Source organism: Anser anser, assembly GCF_964211835.1.
Source record: "Anser anser genome assembly, chromosome: 13".
In the NCBI taxonomy this organism is placed as follows: domain Eukaryota; kingdom Metazoa; phylum Chordata; class Aves; order Anseriformes; family Anatidae; genus Anser; species Anser anser.
Genome location: NC_139734.1, coordinates 10439787 through 10451609, shown reverse-complemented (window position 1 = coordinate 10451609; position 11823 = coordinate 10439787). Strand labels below are relative to the sequence as shown.

The 11823-nt window shown below is 39.3% G+C and overlaps 1 protein-coding gene and 1 long non-coding RNA gene across 2 annotated transcripts; one reads left to right on the top strand and one right to left on the bottom strand.

Annotated features, from left to right (window-relative positions):
- Nucleotides 1–269: 269 nt before the first annotated feature.
- On the bottom strand, nucleotides 270–3076 carry LOC310880814 (protein EOLA1-like). The gene is made up of 3 exons (XM_083797199.1): nucleotides 2923–3076; nucleotides 2336–2608; nucleotides 270–728 (listed from the first exon to the last, which is right to left on the bottom strand). The coding sequence occupies exons 2-3, from the start codon at nucleotides 2586–2588 to the stop codon at nucleotides 514–516; spliced, it is 468 nt and encodes a 155-aa protein (XP_083653325.1). The 5' UTR covers nucleotides 2589–2608; nucleotides 2923–3076; the 3' UTR covers nucleotides 270–513.
- A 560-nt stretch (nucleotides 3077–3636) lies between these two features.
- Nucleotides 3637–11273, top strand: LOC310880818. The gene is made up of 3 exons (XR_014571931.1): nucleotides 3637–4054; nucleotides 4193–4293; nucleotides 6520–11273. It is a non-coding gene; the product is annotated as an uncharacterized lncRNA (long non-coding RNA).
- Nucleotides 11274–11823: the final 550 nt, after the last annotated feature.

The following is an 11823-nucleotide window of genomic DNA, read 5'->3' as shown; positions in this document are numbered from 1 at the left end:
GCTGTCAGGTCACAGGGCCCTATATTCCAGTCTGCTCCCTCCATCATATGCACATGTACTTAACCCATGAATGAGAAAATCTAGTCTTTAAGTTTAAAATTATACACCATCTGCTGTAATCATATACACACATCCTATCCAGTAACAATGATAGAAGTCTGCTCTCAAGCACCGTTTTTTGAAGAGTCATGTATTTCTTCATAATGCCTCATATAACATTATGCTTGTATTTGATCACAATTTAAATCGACACACAATACCTCAACCACTATTAGAAAATTCTCATTTATTTACAGTTGTATGTATATTTAATCTACTAAAACATCAGTAATTTCCAATAATGATCATAAAAATGAGAGCTTGATTATCTTGCTTCAAAATAGCAATTCTTGCTACTTCAAACAATTCATACTGGAAGGAATACTAAGTAATTCACTGGTATTCAGGATGGTGACTTGTGAATAACCAGTTTGCATTTAGACAGGAAAAAAATACAGTGTGGGGCAACTCCTATCATTCTGAGGGGATCAGTTCATCAGGGATGTTCACCTGCCACACACCTCTAAACCCTCTGGCAGGAATTGGTTCCAGGAGCCATCTTGGATTTGAAACAACAGTTAAATATTTCTGTTCTAGATTACTAAGGACAGCTTTGTTTTCCAGCTCCAAAACCTTTTCAGGAGGTAAATTTTCTGGATATAGTGATGTCTCTCCAATGTCAACTAATCCTGTATTATAAAAGGAGAACAATTAGTTGGTGATTGAATTCCTAGAAAAAAGTTTTCCACGAGTAAACCTCCCAGAGGACATACAAAGCAGCTAGTGTACATTACCAGAAGGACACAGTACGAAGCATGCACACTAAGCAAGTGTCCATCACTGCAGAAGACAGCCTGTATGACTGAAGTTAGGCTGCTTCAAGAACAGTTGAAGCTTGCAGTAATAACACAGCAATAGATGATTCTGTTAAAAGAAGCCTGCATCTAATGAGACGGAGATGCTACCAAAAACTGCTGAGCTACATTTGGCTTGAAGTAGCTTCATTAAAGTAAAATTGTCTGCTCATATCAGGACTCTACTCTTATCAACATCTTAAAATCATTAAGCCATGTGGAAATTCTCCCTCTCTGGAACCTGTTTTACTCTCATAAAATTTACTTACCTCAATGAAAGTCACAAAAGGGAATTTCTATGCTGTTTAATGATTAAAAATTTTAAAATAAAGATCAAAGAAGCTCTTATACCCACTCCACAGTTTAGCATGCAATTTATATGAAGGCTACAAATCTACACGTTACTTAACACCTAACGATTTTCAGAACTGTAGAACTGGAACAGTTTTTTGGAACATGTAATAGCCATAATTTACTTTGCAGGAATAGCTAAAAATATTCAAATAAGAATGCAAGATAGATGGCATGAGAAAAGAACTGACACCTACAACGAAAAGTGCAAAATGAGCGCCTGATACAAACTTTGCAAGTATTCAGTGCAACAACATTATTATATTGTGCTGAAATATAATATAAAAAGCATCACTCCTAACTTTGTTACAGAAATAAAATTCTTTACTGCCCAAATAACAAGACTATTGGAGCATTTGTAGAACTGAAATAGAATTTATGTAATAATCTGACATGCAAGGCAATATAATGTCATAACTCCACTTGACTATGAGTACAGTAAAATTGTTTCAGTAAGAGTTCATAAGCTCAAAAATGAAAAAATGTGGAACTGACATTTATTATCATTAAACAAGATACTATCCAACCTTTTTCATACTATCATACTGTAAGAGTTGGCACAAATTTATTTTATTTCCTAGTTTTTTGTAGAGGTCTGAATCTATTTTAGAAAGAATAAGTGTCTTCTACAGTATTCTGGGCTGTGTGAAACATACAGTTTTTCTCTTGATGCAATTTCCACAGCCTGAGGTAACAGCAAGCAATTAAGCAGGCAGATATTTTTTTCTCTTTCATTTTTCCTATTTTGTAGCAGACTCCAAGGAGGAGGTTCTAGGGGTCAAAGATAATTTTAAGAACTCAAGGCCCTAAAAGAGGCCTGACTGAAACTTCTTATCCTAAAGGTCAGAGATACTTCAGGACACCCATTTCCAGCACACTGGAAAAGGACACATTTAATTTGCAATGTCCCTCAGGGAGCTGAGCTTACAGCAATGGGGACTTGAGGTAGACCCTGGCCACAACTCAGTCAGCGCTACCTCAAAGCAAGTGTTAAAGCAATGCGCATAGCCATGAACAGCAGGCGTGTGACTGAAGCAAATACGCTAACAGATGAAATGTTTGCTTCGAAAATATAACCTAGGGTTGCTTACCTGCAATAACTCCCCTGCCAAACTTCTCCCCTTCATCCAACAAGTCTTGCACTTGCCCTGCCGTCATACCAAGCCTACTCAGAAGAATAGCTCGCCACGTTTCGTCCTCCCAGTCCTTGACGGCTATGTGGACGGCGACGGTGCGGTTCTGGTAGTGGGCGAGCACGGGCCGCCAGCGAGTCTCGATCGTTTTGACTTTGTTTAAAACCAACCCTGCGTAGGGCTGCCGGAACGAAAGGCAGCCGAGCTTCATCCTTCCCCGGACATCAGCACCTGTTGGTTCCGAGCAAACACAAGCGCCCCGCTGTCAGCCTTCGGAAACCCGCGGCCGCCCCCAGCCGAGCTCCGGGGCCAGCCGCCAGGGGGGACCCGCGGCGCCGGGAGCCCTGCCCGGGGCAACGAGGGGCGGCGGCGGCGGCCGGCGGGGAGCGGAGCCGCGGCCCTGCCCGCCCCGCTGCCGGGGCCTGACGGCTTCCACCCGCCGCGGCTCGGCCGGGGGCCTCCCGCAGGGCCGCGGCCCTCCGCGCCGCCGCCTCACGGCCATGGAGGCGCCGAGGCCTCCTCGCCCTCCTCCTCCTCCTTCCTACCTGTCCCCGGGGCCGGAGGGAAGCTGCCTGGCGGGGCCGCGGCAGGAAGCGGGCGGCTCTGCTCGGCTCGGCCCTGCCGCCTGTGGGCGGTGCTGAGGGGGGATCCGCGCTGCGCCCCGCCCGGCGGCTGGCTGGCGTTGACCTGGCCGCCACATGTTTAAGCGTGTGTTCCTTTCTTTTTTTTAAGATTATTTTCCTGAATTCCACAAAAAGAGCGGCTTTCTCCCAGCCGGCTCCCCTCGGGGAAGTGGGGGTAACGGTTCGAGCCCGCTGAGGGGAGAAGGAGCCGGAGGAGCCTGGCTCCCTGTTGAGGTGGCCGCTCAGGGGAGAAGGGAGCTGGCGATCCCGGCACCTCAGGAATTAACAAAACTTGTTGGTCTCTCACCTCCCTGCTTACCTTAGCTCGATTTTGACAAATTTCCCCCGAATGTTTTCATTCAGCCCCGCTTGTTCTGCCCAATCTTGTTTGCACGCTGTTGCCGGTTAAAAATGGGTGTTTTGCATCAGTGTTTTAGTGTTTCCAGTTTGAACTGCAGTTATTGTTTAATAATCAAAGTTGTATCTTTGCTAGTTTCTCTGGGATCCCAGGTAGGCCATCCCTTGGACTAGGGAGCTGTAATATGTGAAGGCCTGGTGAACACAAGAAAAATCGGTGATTGCGCAGGAAAGGCTTAACATGGAAGAGAATGGGCTTGAAACAGGTGTATGCCCCCACCATAAGTGTTCAGTTTGACTGAGTTAATGAACCTATATTTTACAGCTGCATACGCATCTGTTTTAACAGTTAATTTCTGTCAGAGACAAATAAAGTGACCTTCATAAGACACCTGCTAATGCTAAATGCAGACGGGCTGTGAAAAGTGCAGCAAATTAATCAGTTGAGAGCCTGTCTGAATTTCTGCACATACAGAAGATACAAAATGAACTTGTATCTGTATGTAGCTGGAGCTGTATCCAGCATTTCAGGGTTATAAATATGAGAAGTATTTGGGGAGTTCTTCCATGCACGTAGCATCTTTGAAAAAGAAAGAAGAGAGGAGAGAATATTCGCAAAAGGGAGTGAATTTGCAGTAGAAGTAAAAAGCAGGAAAAGAAAGCAGGAAATCTGGGAGAGATGGAAGGGGAAAAATTGGTAAGATTTACAAAGAGGAAAGAGAATTATCACCAAGCTCACATCCTGATGTTGAATTCATATTTCAGTGACTTTCAGAGCTTTATTAAAGTATATCTTAAACTGTGAGAAATCTCAAAATAATTTTATGAATTGCAGGACCTCAAAGGAAGAGAAGAGAAATCTACTAGAATTCCACTGAAAGCAAGATGGGCTGTTCCTTTACTTAAGAGAGGCAGAGGAACTTCATACAGCAAAAAGTAAGATTAAAAGGATGTTTTTGTCCATGTCTGTCACTATATGAATAACAGATATTTCCAGTAAAGTTTTTCCTGTTACTGTATTATTCTTTAAGTGCGCTGGAAAGCAAGGTTAGATGATTCTCTTCTGATTATAAGCCCATCAGGTAGTTTTTATGATGGCTGGTTTTGGTGAACAGTTCAAATAGACCTTCAGTGATTGCTTTGTATTCTGAACCATTTTATGGCCGATAGAGTTTAACTGTTGAGACCTCATTTTTCTTATTACCATTTCATGAAGTTCCTACTGTTCTCATAATCCTTTTTTTTTTTTTTCTGGATATTTCTAACACCGTGTTCAAAATGTTCCAGATGGAGTCATTCTAGTCTTTTTTCTAATGCTATAATGACAAAAGAAAGTAATAGATGACATGAATTTAAGGTCATTGTAGTTTTTACAGGATTATTATTTTAAATGTCTTTTAGCTTTGAGCTATTTCCATCTCACTAGATGTGCATGGTTAGTTGAGGAACTTGTTGAATCTGTTTAGAGTTGCAAGTATGTAATGAGCTTTCGTGCTTTTTCTTGTATTTACTTTTGGTATTTTTCCATGACATAATTGGTTTCTGAGTTTATCTAGTTTATTCGCATAGTTTTGGCTAATGTGGCTTTTTCACACGCTAACACCAATCCTAAATTATCTAATTTTGGCATAGTATTTGATATGATAAACTCAACAACAGGAAATTCTACAGGTTTGGTTCTACATTTCTGTAAAGTATACTTCATTCATGTGTCTCTAAATTTGCTTTCCTTGGGGTATCCCTTATTTTAATTTTATGGTAGAATAAAGACTCCAAAATTCTCTTTGCAGAAAGTGTTACTGCTTTCTGTGGAGCTAAAACAATGTCTAGTACATCATTTATAAGGACTCAGGTCTGATCTCATCTAGATAGGCAAGCATTGCTGCGCTTCCTGTCAAATTTGCTTAGTAGCTGATTTTACATGATTCAGTACACAGCAATATGTGCTGGGATATCTTAGGTCAAAATCAGGTCAAGATGCTTGGCGATCAGTTACCCAGTTCTGAAATGAACTGTAAAGATGCAGTGCAGTGTGTTCCAGGCTATTGGAGGACAGAACTGAAATTTCAGGTGTTGATAAACCATGAAATACAATACAGTGCAGTACAGTTATTTGTACTGAGTGGTCACTATTTAGTAATAGTCATTCACAAGAAGGTAGGACATGCTGACATATGAACATCTATTACAATTTTCTGCCTTTTAGGACATCAATGTGAAGTGTGATTTGGTATTCTTTTGGTAGCAATTCCATCTGAAGGTGTTCTACCAGCCTTCTACGTTTACCCCTCTTCCCTTAATTTTACTTTGGCTTTCAGTCTCACTGTCATTTCCTGCTAGCTCAAAGTATATATGAAACTATGGCAAAAGGACTTGATTCCATGTGTTTTAAATATATATATATATATATATATATGTTGGTTTTTTTTTTACCCACAAAGGATATTTTTAACATTGATTGTTTGTTTCACTGATCCTGCTTACAAATGTCCCTAAAAGTTGGGTGAAAAAATGTGCATGGAGGGGAGACTGGGGCATGAATCTCTTACTGTGGCTTTGCTGTCAGGAAGAAGGTACTTGGAGCAATAGTTTTAGATTCATTTCCAACATTCTGCATGCTCCACCTACCATTTTGCTCTTTCAACTGCAGAATTAAGAATCTGCTTAAGGTCTGTTATATCAAGATTGCGTGGTGTTCAGAGCCATAGTGACATAAAGGTCTTTTGGGCACTGGTTCTAGTATTAATACTGGAGATATACATCACAGGATCTTCTAGCAGAACATGTTTGATCCTGATCACATATGGCATGGGGTCACAATTTTCACAAATTAGCATTAGCACGTAATGTGCAGCATATGCTGATGATGTGCTATTAATGTAGGCTGCTGGGTGTCAAGTGTTTTATCTGCATAAAGCCTTTTGGCTCAGAGTTAATTGGTCAAAATATTTTTCCCCACAAGTACTTTGTTTTATGTGACTAAAGAATTTTTGATCTGGTAATAGAAATGCAGGAATACTTTTTTTTTCTTGGTGACGTATAGGTTTTGTTTAACATGCATGCTTCATTTCTTATAGTTAGTTGAGCTGGACCAAATTTTAAGAGCTTTGTTAACTTAATGCTGCTGTCTACTCTGTGCCCATGCTTCTTGGTCTTCTCCAGCTTTCCCCTAGGTGGCACCACGACCCACAGAACAGCTCACGTAGACTTCAGAACAAGCCACTTGTGACTGAAGACGTGTCTGCTGAGTGATGCAAACACATTTTCAAACGCTACTTGGTTGCCCTTCCTTTAAACGCTTGTAGCATTTCTCCACAGACAGCATTCTTGTCCTGCTAGATCACAAATGCTAGTGATTAGAACATGGTCAACAAATGATTTTAGTAGTATGAACTACTCATTACTTGCAAAATTAACTTGGAAGTATCTTGTTTAGATAATTTTATTCCTTTGCACTAAAGGGAGGGAGGACACTGACACTTTGTGTCCACAGACTGTGCCATTCTTGTGCTCGCTTGGGTAACAAAGAACTACTGTTGTCTGTGTAAGAGCTTCATGTTACTACATGCTTCATTGAGATCCTACCAGAGCTCCAGTCCTGGTCCTGCTATGCTGCCAGTGTTGCAAGTTTGCATCTCTCACATTGTTTCTCTAGCTGTTAAGTATAAATACCTGTGGGGTATGTGAAAGGTCTGCTTCTCAAATATACTGAGACTAAGCATAAAGAATTTAATCTGATGCTCTGAAAAGGCACATAACCAACTCTTCTAGGAGGAATGCGCTGTGTCATTAGCTACATGGCTTGTATTCATACTCAATCTGAAGAAAGCATACCCGTTCTTCTTTGGATTAGGTGGCAATAGAAATTTAATGATGAGAGGGAAAAAAAAAGGCTAATCCTAGCCTACAGTTTTGTTTCAGACATTCATAACTGGATATGAGTATGAGATACTTTAGTAAGTAACTGATGTCCATGTTTAGACTTCATAAGGCAAGAAAGTGTATGTTGCAGTGAGCTGTTCTAGCGCCAGTGTTTCAGCCACTACTGGACCAAAAATTGGCATGATATTTCCGACGTACTGGCACTGGAGATGGTGTTTGTCTGCTGCAGCTGCTCTGCTTTTGTGGTTCCCAAACAGCACATGTGCGGCTTTGCCTCAGGTGGAAGAAGCATTCTGTCTTCTGAGATATGACACTAAAATAACAGCAAATATTTGGGATAAAAGATATTTGTGGTTCTTTTGCAGCTAGCGGTATGTTGATGATAGAGCTGAAATTGAAAGACAATGTGATATCTACCTGGTGCCCAGTCCTACAGGTTGTTTGAGAGTTTTTGCATAATGCAAAGGGTGATGGAATTATTATTGTGTCTGGATGTAATAGTGTCTCAAAAGTTGATATTATGAAGAATTTTGTGGTCTTCTGTTTGGAGCATGATTCTCCTTTTTTGTTGTTGTTGATTTTTTTAATGATTTTAAAATAAACAGAACCCATATTTTTGGAGTTAATGTGGTTAACAGAGATCAGATCTGTGTCCTAGAATGCTTGTCTTGCAGACTTCCACAGCCTAACTGGACATAAAAGAACAATCATCATGCAGGCAGTTTATTTCTGCCATGTTAAAATATGACTTAGAATTGACAGTAAGCGGATAAGAAAGAAATGATTATGAATAGGAATGGTTCTAAGTCTGTAATTCTTCACGAAAGAATTGTTCTTGATTTTAATATCTGCATGGTTGCAGCTGTCCTCTATTTGTTATCAGTTGCAGAATCGATGTTAGCAAAACTCTAAAATGCTCTTTTTCCATATATCTCCTTCCTGTTTATCTTCATCTGTTAGACTGATTTGTTGTGCCTGCCTACATCACAAACTACCAAGGTGTAGAGCTGGCACTGTGATGCTGGTGTGCACAGGGTATGTATTTCAGGGGGTCACACTACCTCTGATCTGATCCCATGGGGGCTGTTCCACATCCTACAATTATTTGCTTCAAAAGATCCTAACCTGAACTAAAACACCAATATAGATGCAACCTGTATCCACTGTATCTGAGAGCACCAAACTGACTATGTCCAATAAGCAAAATGTAGCTTCAAGTCTATTCACACACAGATGCTTTTGGCGTTTTTAACAGGCCCTCATTGCCTTGTTACACTTCAGAAAAAGTGACAGTCCAACCTCACAACAGTGATGGCATGTCGGATGTCTGTTGTGCCTAGGCTGTTTTTGTCAGAGAGAGAATTCTTGTTTAACAGCAAATTCTCATTCCTTTTCTATCAATACATTACTTTACTGCTCATCTAATCTGTTTTCTCAAACAGATCTGATTTATATGATTGCTTAGTAAAGCAAAATCTTGCCAAGCTACTTCCTTCTGTTTTAATAAAGCGTTGATCTTGTGAGTTGAAATTCATATCTGGAAAGACAATATCCTTCTGCAGCTAAATTGTGTCATGCTATGATCAGCGCTGTGTTGATCAGAAATGCATTGCTAGGGGCCAACATTTCTTTCTGAATTCTTGCTGCGGTTCCAGTTCACCGATTTGGAGAAAGCCCTAAAAGCAGGGGATAGTCTTTTAGATTGACTGGTCTGGTACAAATATTCTGTATTTAATATATGATTGTATAATGTCATTCCCAATGTGCTGCCAATGTTTTTACCTAGGTGATGGTTGGATGTTAATGACAGAAGTAACAGTATGCAAGGAATACACTCGCTTGTAAAGAAAGAGGAAGTTAGGGCTGTGTGACAAAAAATAAGACTCTGGACCAGGCTGGTCAAGGTGTCCTTTTCGGATAGAGAATTCAAGCTTTGATCCTAACTTGAGGGTGCCCAGGTTCCTGGTGCCTGTAGTGCCCCGTGATAGGGCACGGGTTCACAGGGGTTCTGTGAAAAGTCATCTCAAGTGCCACAGCAATTGTAAGTTCAGTATCTCTGCTTGCCTTCTTTTATTCTTTTTTTTTTTCCATTTTGTTATATTATCCTGATATTTCTTAAAATTCTGTTTCTTTTGAGTTCATTTTTTTCAGCTTAAGCATTTATCAAAAGTTTGGTATTTTGTAGGAAGAAGTTCGTGTCTATACTTAAACTTAAACTTTGATTAAACTGTGCATTTCCCTTATCAGTGTTGTATCAATAACCTCTATATATCAGTAAAAAGGGTTTTAATACGAAAGGTGGCATTTATGTGGTCAAATCACATTGGAAGAAGATCTTTCTAATAGGAAATTAGTGTGTAAAATCAAAATTTCAGTCTTGCTTGCTTGTTCTTTTCCTAAATTCTGTATTTTTATATTTATATAACAACTGACATTTTACAGTGTAGTTCCCTTAAATATTTTGATTCCTTTTGTGAACATCAGATAGAAGGAAGGCCAAAATTTAAAAACGTGGCTACGTAAGTTTTGCCTGTGAAAATCTGAACATTTTTAATGTATGAGCTCGCTGCTGAGAACGCCGACAGAAGTTTGTGGAATGAGTCAGTCACAGAGCGCTATCTGGAACGTGGAGCTGGCAAGTCTCTCACTACGAGCCTCATCAAAAAGAGGTGTTACCCCCTCTGGAAGGTGGCTTTGCTCTACTTTCTTGTCAGGCATTTGCATGCATGAGGAATGGATCTATAGAACTAAATAAGTAATAATAATCCGCTGCGGCATTGAAACAGCTGGCATACTTGAGTTTCGAGTGTGCACAGAAACTACCGGAGTAAAAACTAAATGTAGTTAAATCTGTACAGAGGCTGAAAATAGCAGATCTAGATATAAATATTTAAACCTACTTGAAGTCTGATATATCGATTTTGGCAGAGTTGAAGACGGTAGAGCCTAACATGCTGTTAGTGCCTGTGAAAATGGCACCAGGCAAATGCAGCATACCAAGGTTTTGCGGCTTTAGATTTCCACAAGTAAAATGTTTCTTGACCCAGTACTTAAAATCTAAAGCTGCAATGGTTTTTAACCTCAGGAGCTATGGCTTCGTGTTGCTGTGAAAGACTTTGTAGTGGCTTCACAGTCCCTGTATTTACCTGACCATCACCTATTACATACTCTTGCTGTTTAAAATGGTTGTAACATAAATTACAAGCTGCCTGAAACATTCATTGTCATCTCTATGACACGATATTTTTCTGCTTAAATAAACTGAACTTCCTTAGTAACTTGTAAGCTGTATCTGTTCTATTTGTTTTGTTAAATGCCTACTTCCATTTCAGTAATGTAAAATTTACTTTTTTCTTCTGTTTTTTTTTTTTTTTTTTTTCTCGTAATTACCAGTTACCAAAGACAAGTAGTAATTTCCTATGAAGTTTCAGGAACAAAAGAATAAACAAATAGCTGCTAAGTACTGGTGTGTTTAATGTGCATACCTACCCACTCCAAACTGTAATTCTGCAACGCACAATTTTTATCCAAGTTATAAGAACAAGAAACTATTGATTCATTGCTATTTTTTTTTAGTTGTACGACATATTAGTGTAGCTGTATGTTTTAACAAACTTATTTGCAAGGAAAGTTACTAAGTACTCTCCAGCTTGTTATTAAAGTGAGTCCTTTCTGTGCTTTTTTTTTTTTTTGAAAATCAAAATATCTTAAATCAGCTTATGAGCAGCAGCATTAATTCATGTCAGTGACAAGAACATACATCATGAACATGATCTTCTATGTTCTGATCCTTTTCTTTCAATTATTTTTTTTATTTAACGCTGTTTAATGCCAGAAAGGAAAAAATTAGTAGAAATAAATATATTGTATGACACAATACAAATGATCTATTAATAGAGTACACTGGGAAGAAACCAGAAACATTCATCCATATAATTTAAGCTTTATTATTATTCTATAAAAAGTGAAAAGATTATTTTCATTTTCTTAATGAACGTAGTTATCTCAGGTTTCTCAAATGGGATGTCCAAAATAGATACATTATAGAAGTATGCAGATAGAAATAAACAAAAAGAAAAAAATGAATTTCCAGGTATCTTCCTGGAATATCAACAGCAGTAGCTTTTTTACTGTTCTGTGAGTACTGATCTTTGTATGGTGTTACTAAAGAATTAAATGAAGGAAATTGACTCTGACACCGAACATAACATTTACCTTTCTGTACTGTGGAGGTAAGAAGAGATCATTAAAGTAGTCGTACTTGGTAAAGAGCTTTCAGATCATTGAATAAACAATGATTTTAAAATGCCAACGTAGAATTTCAAAGTTTATGTTGTAGCAGCCCACCAGCATTCAGTAGCCTGCCATTCTGTGGTAGACACAGGGTACAGTATTTGTGAGAGAGTGATTTTTGTAAGGAAAAAAATGATTAATCCATGATGGCATATTTATTTGGCATGCACAGAGTCCAGTTTGTATGAATTCTGATCTAGTGGATACTGCTTGGTTCTTCTACCTCACAATAAATGAGATAAAAATGAGATAACGTGTTTGTGGCCTTCACAAGCTGTGCAGCCATCCTTA